The sequence below is a fragment of the Crassostrea angulata genome, chromosome 9 (genome assembly GCF_025612915.1).
Source record: "Crassostrea angulata isolate pt1a10 chromosome 9, ASM2561291v2, whole genome shotgun sequence".
NCBI classification, from domain to species: Eukaryota; Metazoa; Mollusca; class Bivalvia; order Ostreida; family Ostreidae; genus Magallana; species Magallana angulata.
In genome coordinates, this window is record NC_069119.1 from 7,192,463 (window position 1) to 7,206,274 (window position 13,812).

The following is a 13,812-nucleotide window of genomic DNA, read 5'->3' on the forward strand; positions in this document are numbered from 1 at the left end:
CATTGTCCCAATATACTGAGCAAATATTTGTGTTCAGATCACTTTCTAAGGCTGCAGAAGTCAGTACTCGACAACAGTACATACAAATAATTGCCTGCCCAGTCTACTGTCTCCATAAAGTACAGAAGCCTTGAACCTGGAAACAACCAGATGGACCCTGAAGTGGACAGGCAAATTAGCCTACATCCACATCTCTTCCAAGCCCTCATATTTTGATTGGATGTAGGCTATGCCTATCCACTTAGAACTCTAAAGAGAATAGATGGACCCCAGCTACTTGATGGTGATTCAGAGTGAATCACAGAGTCAAATCTTTTTTTTAAATGTAAAAATCATTCCCAGCTGTGACACTAGGATATTAATAAAAGGTGCACACACGACATTAAGCATTACTGTATATAGTATGTGGCTTTGTAAAACATCTGGATCAATATGTCAAAGGTCAAAAGTCATAAAAAGGCTCTCTACAACAGACAAATGACCAATCCACACTCAGTAATAACCCAATTCTCACTAAGCTACATCTGATCCAGTGTACCATTTAATTAATACATTTATGTCCTCAATAGGAGTATATAAAGAGAGTTTCCTCTCCTTTGTATAAAATTCCTTTATGATTGCTTTTTGCATGTTTCAACAGTTCGGTAGACCTGTGTTATCAGTAAACCAACTCTTATCTGAGTCACCATTAACCACTGACCGATTTCTGCCAAGGTCAAGGTTAAATCTGTGGGTGGTGGCAAAGATTTCATACTTTGTTTTCACTGCCATCCAGAAAACAAACCCAGAAACACGCATGACCTTGATCCCTTGGTTTGAAAAATCCCTCCCCCTTTTTCAACACCACCAAAATAATTGGAGCATGTATAAATTCACAAGCTGAGAGCATAATACATGTATAGTCACATTCTGTTACAACCGAATCGAACTTGCTTTTAGATTTTAATTTTTGATCTTTAATAACTGATTAAGACCTGATCCAGTCCATTCTGTGAAATCCAATCCTTCGATCTCCTCTTAATCCTCTCCATCCAATTTCATACTGAAAGAAGCAAGCTCAGAAGAAATGCAATAAATCGGTGAGGAGGAAAATCTTGTGAACTTCCAACCTCAATGGACATTGAGGTTGACCTACCCCAAGGGAGGCAAATACATCAGATGTCTTAAGCCCTTATTGTTATATACATCAAGAAATTTTTAAGTCTTGAATACAACCTTGGGGATAAAGTAATGGCATGCACATCATCATCAGCCCAGAGGAAGTAAATTTTTAGACAGCCTTGCAAATGAGAAATGCATTCAGAACTCCCTTAATGAAGCCAATTACAAATTGTGCCCAAGATAAAAACTTTATCGATCTCTAGCAGTCATGAGTTGAACTACTTGACAATGCAGAGACAATTTGACCTTCAATTCAAGTGCTTGTTTTGATTCAATTATTTTTAAGGGGAAAGGGGGGTGTCAAGGTTAGGTCACAGATGGAAGATCGATTGTTGAAAACCCCCCCAAAAAACCAAACAAACAAAGAAAACAAAAACAAAAGGAAGAAAAATAAAAAAGAGAGAAACAAATAAAAATACACAGCTACTAGTATTCAATCTGTAATTCATGACGTGCAATGTCATGCATCTCAAATTCATGTGAATGCATTGAATGTTTACACAATACACGTCATTCATTTGCGTAAATCTGAAATTCAAATACACTAATATCAGTTACTGCATTTGTATACAGAGGGTTGTTATAATGAATAACAGAAACCTCATAACCAGGTCTGTATGTTGATAAAGCTTTGCTTTCCTAAATCCACATGAAAATGCTAATTTCCTTTCTGTATTCAGTAGAACGTACAGTATACGTTACAGTACAGTCTTACATACATCTTCTCAAATTCAGACAGTGATGAATACGTGAAACATAATAAAAAAAATAAAGTTTCACATGACATTTTAGATACATGTGTGTCCTGAAATGCTCATGCAGAATAAGTATTTTCAGATTATAAAGGCACAAGAAACAACAGACATTCTATCTTTCCTGTTTAAACATTTGCCCTCTCTAAACCCTAGAGCTTAGTCATCAGGTTCTGACAATGTTAATGAAGATCATGTTTTTTCCTTCACCGTCTCCTGTATTATAATTAATACCATATTTAAGAAAACATATTCGACTGTCAAGTTTCTAGCCAGATCATTAATGTTACGCGAGACATAATTATAAAAAAACCTTGCATCTATATAATACAAGTGGTCGTACAATGAGATATTTCAAAATTCATTAATAATTTATTACAGCTTGTATATATTACCGATTCCTATTCATTCTACTTTTCAAGCCTACATCACTTGGGCAAGGTCCAAGCCCCTTCTATCATCCAATAAATCAAGCTTATCGCTGCCATGTATCTCATATATGTGAACTTCATGATATATATACAGTGTATGTCTTATAAAAGATGTCTGCTCGATTCTGACAATAAATTATACACTTTTATGGATACCATTGAAATATCCTGCTAACCACTAACGATAATCAGTCCAAACTATCAACGACTGAAAGTCTGTGTCAATACACTGTACAAACTGACATTGACTATATATATACAGTACTGTAGTATATCTTTGTGGGAACTTATAGCACACTCAAAATATTCGAACTTATCAATATATCACAAATAAATGTATATACACAAAGTTACCAATATATCACAGAGAAGTGACAGATTTGATAATGTATCCCAGATAAAGATATAATAAGATATCGGATCAATCTAGACATAAAGAGGGCTGGATGGTTGTGGCCATTTTTAGACATATTTTAATCTCCTATAATGAAGAGTTCTATATAAAGATATACAGGAAAATATTCAAACTTATTAAAAGCTACAATATTTAGATTTTTCTTTTTATAATTATAGTTTACGGCCAAAAATATCATATTTAAAAAAATTAAGGTAGATCTGCCAAATGTGATTGTTGACCAACCAAAAAATGTTAACACAGAACTGAATGGTAATTTGTTGACCAGCCAGCCTCCTTAAGGTACAAGAGGACCATCTCATTTCTTTGTCATATGAAACATACATCAATCATGCCTATAGCAGATCTAATCCTTTTCTCTATATTCCTTAAGATGATTTGATAAATTTGGAACATGCAATATGTGTTTCAAGGACCTATCTTCCTTAAGATGATTTGATAAAGTTGGAACATGCAATACGTGTTACAAGGACCTAATTATCCACCTTGAAACGTTACATGTCTCAAAACATCTTGGCCTCTAATGCATCATCCAGATAAACAAGAATTGGATTTTATTAAATCAAGTCTAGCAGCAATATCCTCTTTCAGTCTATTAATGAGGAAACATTCGACTGGTTGTGAAATCATGTAACCAAAGATACTGAACCTTCTAGACAAAGCGATAATATATATCACATTAGAAAGAAAATCTAATGTTCTGTCCTGCGTCAGTAAGAGACAAGACTCCAATTCATAAAACCAATATCTTTCTCTACCATACGCAACCCTTAATTTTCATTGAAACTGACATCAATAAACCAATAAATGTTGTACTGCAAATCAAAATCGTATCAAAAAAAGTTCTCAACGGAAAAAAAAAGAATATATATCTCGATCAACATAATAACCTTGGATTTTGTTATTAATGTCTATTGCCTCTGCTTTTTAATCAATTACATTCATTCCAGTTTTCTTTCACTTAATACTAAGGCACAATTGACAGAAAACGAGACTGCATTAACCCAGTGTCCTACTTGAGCTGATGAGGATATTGAACAAGGTCAGCAACAAGCCGCATTTGGCTACAGGAAGTGTACAACTAAGTGGATTATGGGCACTTTCTTAAACTAATTCTTCTACAAATGGAGACTGACTGTACAATGACAAAAATTCAATCAAATCATACACTTGACAATCTATGAATTTGTTTATAATAGCTTTCCAGTCCGCATTTCATAGTATTGCCTGGAATTTAATATCAATTTGATTTCCATTTGAAGATCACTTCTATATATATTTAATTATTTACAGTCATAATGTGGAGGGCCTTGGGCTTTTTTTGCATTGAACTAATCACCCCCCCCCCCCCCTTTTTCAAATCAACTAATTCATCATTTAGTTCTTCTGAAACAGACCAGTTTTGAATGTATAATATATGCTATAAGTTGTTATATTTTTTCCAACAAACCTTCAATTTAGTAAGGCTTAGAATGAAAATGTAAATTGAGGACTCCCCTAGCTGGTTTTCGACTTAAGCTTATTCAAGTATGACTGAAGTATTCCAAACACAACTTAAAACCATGACGATCAATCAAAACAACAACAAATTACAACGATAACTTTCAAATTTGTTCGAAATAGGGAGACGCAGAATGAGAAAATGTGAAATAGATGCTCTCTTTTGTCATGTATATATTCAAATCGATTTATTCAAATTAACCAAATAAAAATCCTAAGAAAAAATCCAGACATAAATCACAAAGAAACTTGTAAACCTCATTGATCAAGAATAAATTTAACAGCCAGACAGCCAGGCATCTTAAATATATTTCTTGCATGCTTACTAAGTTCTGAATCATAAAAAATACATAAAAACCATCAGTCTTTGATTTCAATTTTTTTTTAAATATACCACTAGAGCAATTAATCATCAAAATGATTATTAAATCTACAGTACTTTTAATACTTTTTTCACAAATAAAAAATGGGGGAAAAAAAAAAAGAATTAAAAAAATGTTAAAATTCCCAAGGAATGTTTTGTCATGATCATGAGAATGTTTATCCAGGTGCCTGAAACGTTCATTGTGAAAAGAACCCCATGTCAAAATCGTGCTTCATGTCGGGGATTTAATGGCAGAACTTTGACATTTTTAATTGGATGCTTACTTAAGAACATCTTGAATCTAATGATGTGGAGTGTATGTAAGTTTTTCAGACATTAAGCGTTGAAAAATTGGCATTCATCTACGGAGCAGTGAAACAAAAACTGCATTTACTTGTAGGTGTGTCATAAACTAGCTAGTCACTACATCTCTCCTTTCAACTGAAATAAGATGCAGATTCTTCATGAAAATCTAACCAAAGAGTCTAGCACATATATCTTGTTCGGGTCTTAATAAATCTCTGGTCAACTCTGTCTACAGTATGAACTACATTCTATGGAAAACGAAAACAATTCAATCAGTAAAATAATTTAAGACTTCTGAATCAATATATAATATATGCAGCAATAAAAATGATTTATTTCAATTTCAATATCAGCTTTGTCCATTAATTTGGTGACTGGTCAATAATAACCCTAAGTATATAAATTAAGTCACATATTTATTGATCCCTCTATAACTTTGCGAGATTATAACGCTGCACTCTCCCCTGAACTAGTGAATCAAGCAGTCTTGTAAATCAATGGTTCCACCGGCATCAAAGATCTGTGTTGAGCTTGAAAACCGCTCTATCAGCATTCTTTGTTTCTTTGACCATTTACCACCTAATTAATTAATCTCATTGATGACTTCATATCTACTTCCTGCAAAACAATTTTAAATCCATATCTTCTGAGAATACTCTTAAACGTCAATACCATATACTCATAATACTGGGTTTGAATTTAAGACACAGTCCATTTGTATTGCCAAAATTTATCTGGTATACTAAAAGCAGTAATATGCCCAATATAAAGAGCCTTGATGTCAGAGACTTCTCTTTAGCTATTTAGAAAGACATTAACTTCTTTCAAATCCATCAAATGTTATCACACCCAAAAAATTAAAGTCCAGACAGAAACCAAACAGGAATTCTGACATTCAACATTAGTCTCCAATACAATCATGGCCTAATGAGGGATATGGTGAAATGTAGACACTTCTGATATCCTATTTTGTTGACTTTCTACTTTTCAGATATCTCATGTTGACACAAATTCAGACATGCAATTTAGACTACCTTAACCTCTGAATTTTGAAGCCTACACATTATTAAGCTTTCACAATGATTCTACTTGACCAAATTTAAAGCAATAAAAAGATATTTGATTAAGTTTGTCATTTCGAACCATAGCCGTCATATTTCACGCATCAAGAAAGCAAATCAAATCAGAACCTGTGCAAATATTGCGTAATTCTCATCATATATTCTTAAGAGATTGAAAAGGGGACATTAAAATTCATATATTTCATGCAGTCAGCTCAAATCACCAGCCGTGATTCATTGCCTGATAAAAATTTTAAGTGCATCAATTTCCCCTCATAACCATATAGCAGGGACTTCATGTACTGATCTACTTATGATCGCTCGCAACATTACCCAACACATGCTCCATTAATTTGACCTACATTTAAAGTAAACACAACCTCAAGATAATAAAGCAACACTGCCCTGCAAAGAAAAAAGAAAACTTTACAAATGATTAACAATCCCAGATCAATATAGTGTGCTCAATTCATCCACTGACTATTTAAACCCTTTCCCTTTTAAAAGATAAGTTTACAAAAGATAATGCTAATGCTTAAATTTATCCCAAAATAGAAACAAAATTCAGGTAAAAAGTCCAATGATTGATACCCCCTCCAATTGTAAGACATCGTTTACCATTACTTTAAAAACTTTCTTATCAACCTGAGCAGTCATCAGTTATCGTACAGCTTAAATAGAACAGCGCTGACACGAATTACGGAATGACAAGTTACAAAGGTTCCCCTTTGATGTACCTGGCATTACAAGTTTTATGACTTACTGATTTTAAGACGCAAACTCAATTTCCTTTTCTTCCTCATCTCGCCCTTGCCCTCCTGCGATTTTGGCTCTTGAGACAGCATGGATGTGATATAAGGTGAAACACACAATAGATAAAAAAATATATAAACAAATGCACCGCTTCCAAAACAACAACAAACTGCTCAAATTTCAGCTTCTACGCCTCAATGAGCAGTGTAGTTTCCGTGGGATCCTGCGGCAAAAGTCTTGATTTGAAATTGATAGAGCAGCTATCCGAAGGGGAGCTCGACAACAGTAGTTATGGATCTACCCAGCCTGCAGCCAGAAATTCTCCGCAGATAAAAGTTCCTTAAAAAATTGCAACAAAATCCAAAAACTTCTTCTCAATGACAACTCTCCCTAACACAGCAGGGCAGCTTGTCAAAATGAAAATTAAATGCAATGACTGTCAATTAGCACAAATTACTGTCTTGTAATTAGTTTGACTTTTTCAATGCAGCATGCAGGCACATGGCTTCCTCCATGAAAAACTGTAAACATTAACCGACACCAGCCTTCACCTTCCAGTTATTGGGTTATCCAATCAGAGTAAAGAGGCGGGGTCATGTGACCCTCTGACAAAAATATTGTCAATACACACCTCCTTGCCAAGCTTCCAAGTTATCAGGGGGGGTTTCTCAAAAGCTGTTAATAACTGTTATACTGCTCCGTGCTGGCTGCAGCATAAATTGAACAGGATGAAGAAATTTCAAACACTTAGAATAGAAACACAAAATATCCTGCTACATGTATACAAATTGTCGAGTGCTCTACTTAAACTAAGCATTATCCTTTCTACAGCAGATAGGACATGCACTTGGAAGACATGATTATCTCTTCCCTAGTCCTTCTTTTTTAACTGTACAACGGTATAACAATAGAAGGAAAATGCCAAAAATATTTTCAAATACAAATGTACAATACATCTTGCAATGTTTTACCCCAGATTGATTTAAGTGGCTATGATTCAGAAGTTTGCAGAAGATGGAGAGAAATGTAACTCCAGGAAGAATAATGTTAATGGCCTCACTTAAATTGCATACATTGCCAAACACATATTCAAATAGTCTAGAATTGTTTGGCTTCCAATTAATTTCAAACAAAATATTTTTGATAAGAAGGTGATTCATCACAAATGAAAATGTTAAGATTTAGTATTCCTTTATTATAATTTCATTTAATTAATATTGTAAAGAGATGAGATGGTCAAAGAAAAACCAACATCTCGGATACACTGTACTTTGAGGCGATTAAAACTACTGTGTGTATATTTTATACTGTTTATGTGTGATAGGGATAAAACAGGCCCCATCTGCCCTAAACTGAACAGATCCTGTTTGTGGAAATTAGATGATTAATTGGGCTATCAATACTAAATATCACACAAAAAACAAATCGATGTAGAAAATAGCCTCAATCATTTTTCTCTCAATGTGAGATAGATATATATATATATATATATATTTTTTTTTAAATTGCTACAAGAATGTTAATAATCATATGCAAAGTACATTTTACTTAATGCGTCTATTTTATCTCATTGCTTTCATACACACATATAGAGCTGTGAACCTAGTCAGGAATGATTACATCAGCACTGGCACAATTACAACCGCTTAGAGACATTCTTTTGGTCCTTGACCCACTTTCTCTCACAAATTGTCATCTTGTCTAGAACTGGTTTATTTTAAATGATTAGAAACTCATTCATTTGAAGCACAGGTACTTCTGATGTTATAACAGGGACTCATCAACTGATCAAGTCTTGAGTTTATTCCCACTCCTTGCCCTCCCCATCCACACACAACTTTAACCTTCACTAAGAATAAACACAGGGTTCACTAACACCCAAATTATGCATCAATACACAAAGGCACCATGAGGTAAAACTAGGAATTATATAAATCAAGAGCATGTATAATTGTATATCAATTAAGTTACTTTTTATCAACAGCTCAATTTACAGTCTCTTATAGACTAAGATTCTATCTTGGTCCTGACCAAACATTGGTCCAGAAGCTATGTAAATAGTATATGTACTTTTGAAAATACACCTGTATGCTAAATGTCTCAACGTGTATTCCACCGACTCCCAAGTCACCTGATGTCCTTCTATACCTGTATCAAGACTATAATGAGAGAGTTAGACGCAGGTGTCTTTTGACCTGAATATGTATGTGACAACTAGATAAGGCATTTTGTATATATGGCTACGTGCATACAGACAGTAAGGATTGCTTGCATCAGCAAAAATTTAAATTTAAGAATTGTCCTGAATTTCAATTTTTCACAACTTGAATTACATCACGAGTTTTTTTTTGAAATGACAGATGGCATAAAGCACATGAATACTGGTATACTGCATTGTTGCTGGGCTTAAACAATGACACTGTCATAATAGACAAAAAATTGGGTATCGATCTTATGACAAAATATATCCATCCCCTATAAGCAACAGACATCAATGGGTTTTTTTAAAAGAAAGGTCTGTATAAATTTAACATATAAAGTGTAATTATGGACAATAACAACAAATTTTCTTGGTCTAATTTTTACAATTTCTGTACAATAATTACTTTGAATGGAAGACAAGAATATCAGAGTTAACTGCCCTTGGTCTCAATACCAAGCAAGACAGAGTTATCTTTCTTGAAACTTAAAACAAAAACATAAAATTTTCAAATGTGTTTAGTTCGCAGATTGTTTTTTTCTCACCTCCATTCTTCAGTTTTCTGTGCATCTGCACCATAAATTTGGAGTACATAATTGTGTTTTCTGTTGTTTTTTGTTTTAATGACCGAGAATCAAACAAAAACAAAGTAAAAACACATGAACTCCACGTCCTCACTGGTTAATTCACCGCGCACGCAAAACACTACCCTGGGGCAATCCTGTGCGATGATCACAATTTCCTCATGTCAAACAAATGTCTTCAAACACAAACTACTTATCCCTCCGTCTCTTTCTCTTCACTTAATTTGTCCTCACTTTGTCAACACGAGTTTTCCCAGCTTCGTCCCAGTATTTATCTTATACTACATGTCCCATTTCATAAATCACATCGGAGAGGGCTGGCTGAAGGACAGACCGTCATTCAATAACAAACCTCAGAATAGACTACCTCTAGCCTTAAGTCTCATTAGGCACTGGGAAGGGGAAATGTCGTAAATAAAAATGTGACAGTGAGGAGACGGAAAAAATACAAAGGAGGCCAGGTTAATTAAAACTTAATTCATCCAAGCATTTGTTTTTGATCTACTGAATTTTCCGTCACAAGATCACTGAATACACTACATGATCTGAATCCATGCATCTGTCCGCAGTTATACCAGCGCAAATCAGCTTAATATTTTTTTTTTTTTTTTTAACATTCGAATGGATCACTCCTATGGTGAAGTGGATGGGACTCGTAAATTTATACTGGCCACGAAGCAACAGATTCTCAGGTACGCTGAACCATAAATTACCATAAATTGATTTACATTTATATATAGGGTCTCTTTGCATTATATGAAAGTAGCAGAGATAGATAAAACGTCCTATTTTTTCCTCATGTAAACCCTAAACCTTCATTCCTTAATATTGATTTTTTAATCCAAGATGGAAGGATATAAGCATGCCTGCACACGGATTATTTTTCTGATTTACTGTGAATGACTGCCATGAAATATTATAATTTTTTTCCAGACATCAGACTACAGCAATTTACTTTTCCTCTGTTTGCTTGTAAACGCTGATAAATTTCTAGTACTTCACTTATTACTTCCTGGTAGTATCAACATTTTAAAATAAAATGGAGCAGTAAGTATTTTACATGCATAACGTTTATATATGTATCACATACCATGACATACTTTTTCGGACAAACCTAGTTCCTGTATATTCCAAATTTTGCAAAAAAAACATTGATTCAATAACAAAAATATTGTTTAGAATAGGGAAGTATATACAGCCAGAAGTCTGCTTAACAAAAACTAATTTGAAATTGATCTATATCAAGAGGACAGTGACATTCATACAATGTTGGTTCAGATCTTAGAATGAAATGCAAAAATTACCAATAAGGGCTGTATGTTATTAAAGGTAACTTTAATGTATCAAAACCACTGACAATTTTTTTTATCTCCAACTTCATGCTGCGTTATTTTCTAAGAGCACAATATTCTGACTGCAAAGTAAAATGTGAAAAATCACAAGTCACATAAGCTTTTGTAGCAAAAAATTAGGCAACTATTAGGCAAGCAGTTATATGTTGTTTGAAAATATGTGCCATATTAGATGAAATATTCAACTGTTTGGCATCGCTTCAGTGACCATGTTTATTCAACAATCAAAGTTATTGGTATTACTAAACTTTAAATGTTTACATGTTTATATAATATATTTGATTTGTTGAGATCAATAATGGCATTTGAAATAAATAATTCAGCATATGCTTTACTGCAAGTTCTGTGTAATTTCAAAAGATAACATTAAATTGCAATTGTTATATTTTAATGAATTAATTTATCATGTCACCTATGTGTTTGGAGCCACGAAAACCAGCCCAATGAATCACATGAATTGAAATTATGGTGCTAATTAAGACCCACTTCTAAGAAAAATAACTCTCACATGTGCACCAATAAATTACTTTCACTCCTTTAAAACATTGTTTCAACAGTTTGCAAAAGTCTTTTAGCCAAGGTTTGTTGATACTGTGTGCTTTACAATTATAGAAATTATTTCATATACGATCAGAGAGTCCCCCTCATTCTAACAGGGTTGTATCTAAGACCCAGGAGGCGGGTAATTTCCCCGCCTAAAGTGACGTTATTACCCAGCTATTTTTACATTTCAAACAATCTTCCATGGTAGCTATAAGCTAGACCTCCAGACCCCCTTCTACTTTTTTATTTCTCCCTTCTACATCAATTTTTAGAGACAACCCTGTTATAATAATTCAGGCAGTTGAGCTAAAATTTTCACTTAATCGGTTTATTACAATTTTATAACTTTTAACAACTTTAAAAGATACATACAAGTCCTTCTACCCATCTTTCTTTTTTCATGGTATGTGGTAGTCAGACTGATTTAAATACTGGCGCAGTTGGGCTAGATAGCTTAGTTGGTGGATCACCTCCTTAAGGATTCAGGACGCTCAAGTTTGAATCCCTGTCCTATTCATCATTTTCCTACCGCAATACAAGCTTTTACTGCACAGACTTAGTACTATAATTACATTTTCATCCATTTCCCCATAGCACAGAAGCAGCTAAAGCTGGGCTGCTGTCTTGATTTATATTTTATGTATGGAAACATACATAATTATACATATATATATACATATATACTATTTAATTGTTCATGTCTGTCATAGTTCTTTAAATCATCCAGCTCTTTCCCTCTTGTATATGTTTATTGAATGTTTTATGTTCATTGGATGTTGTATGTCAACAGTCTTCATGTTGCCCCTTGAGGGCCCTTAATTGGTTAATAAAGAAATTGAAATTGAAATTGAAATTGAATTATTTTATGCCCAAATAAAAAGTCTGTTTAACTTAAATATTCTTTTCCAGCAACTTAAAACCACTTATATTTCTAACATTACATTAAAAAAATCTGACAGGTTTATCATAAAGTTTAAAACCAGCAGTGCGTTGTTTAAATGAAAAAAAAACCTTATACACACTGTAGTTATTTTCAGTCCAATACTGTCTGAATATGACTGAAATCTGCATATTTGTGATGATGTCATCCTATTTCCCCCTGGGCTTGTCATTAAATGTTTGCACTTAATAACATATATATTTATAATTATCAATACAAATATCTAAATCAAGACCATTCTTTCCTTACAGTAACATAATAACTTCTTTCGTCATTTTCATTCTTATCTATAATGTTTCATAATGGGCCAAACAGAAATCTGAAATGACCTTTTCCAGTCTTACAGAAAGCAATTCCAATATTGAATGTCATAATGGAAGCTGTCATTTACACTTTCTGAAACAGCTCGCCGACATTGCGTGAGAAAACAAAATGGGATGGTACAGAAAATATCATACCGCAATGTTTATAAATTACAACCATAAAAACCAATCAATAATCAAACATGGACGATGGAACTTGTACCTGACGACACTGGACAACCGCCGCTTCCAGACGATAGACGCCGACTCGACCTCACCTCCATCCCCTCTCTCCGCTTAGAAGATATCTCACCGCCCAGGATGCAAAGTTTATGAAGCTTCCCTCACTAATCAATGAATCTTGGCGGAAAAAACATTCAACCGCCTATCCACTTTGACACAAAAAGGTCGCATGCACTGAACCCAAACTTCCTGCGCCCATAATGCATCAGCATCCGCTGATGGTGCTTTGGTGTATATTTAGACATAGGGAATTCCCAACTTTCGTTTTACATAAACAATAAATATATATACTTACAGGTACGTTCTTGAGTAGGACTTATGCTTCTCTGAAACGACATAAACATAAATAATCATCAGATACCTGGATTTATATTTTGTTCTCATGATAAAACCGATGCATAATTCATTTCACAAGAAAATTTTTAAGGTAAGGTGCCCGTGTCTTGAAAAATTCCATGTGAAATCAAGTTTCAAAATCAAGGAAAATGGTTTTGGATATAAAATCAATTAAATCACTTTCATACAGAAATTGAAAAAATGTCAAACTTGTTTGTGATGACAGATTTTCACAAAACAGGCCAAGGATTTGTACAATGTAACAATAAATAGATGTCCTCTACAAAATACTACTGTAAAATTTTCTTAATAAATTGATTGGAAGACATTTAATTGTGGTTTGGGATTGAACAACTATCTTTTTATTTCTAATAGACTAATCAAAATACAGAGAGCAAGTAAAAAATTAGAGATCTCATGTTAAAAATATTTTTGCTTAATATCAAGGTGATTTTAGACTCCTTTTCAATGAAATAGGTGGGTTGGGGTTTCACAAAATTTTCTATTCCTAATGTATTTATATTTTAAACCTTTAAATTTCCTGAATTCCCATCATTTTAGTACCCTAT

General features: G+C 33.7%; 1 protein-coding gene across 15 annotated transcripts in view; it reads right to left on the reverse strand.

The window, feature by feature from the left end:
* Positions 1 to 13,812, reverse strand: part of LOC128163149 (5'-AMP-activated protein kinase subunit gamma-1-like) — a 112,534-nt gene that overhangs the window by 12,055 nt on the left and 86,667 nt on the right. For all 15 annotated transcript variants that reach the window (XM_052826667.1, XM_052826666.1, XM_052826676.1 and 12 more), the window contains one exon: positions 13,203 to 13,233. In XM_052826667.1, coding sequence (XP_052682627.1) covers positions 13,203 to 13,233 — 31 coding nt within the window. The remainder of the gene's footprint in view (positions 1 to 13,202; positions 13,234 to 13,812) is intronic.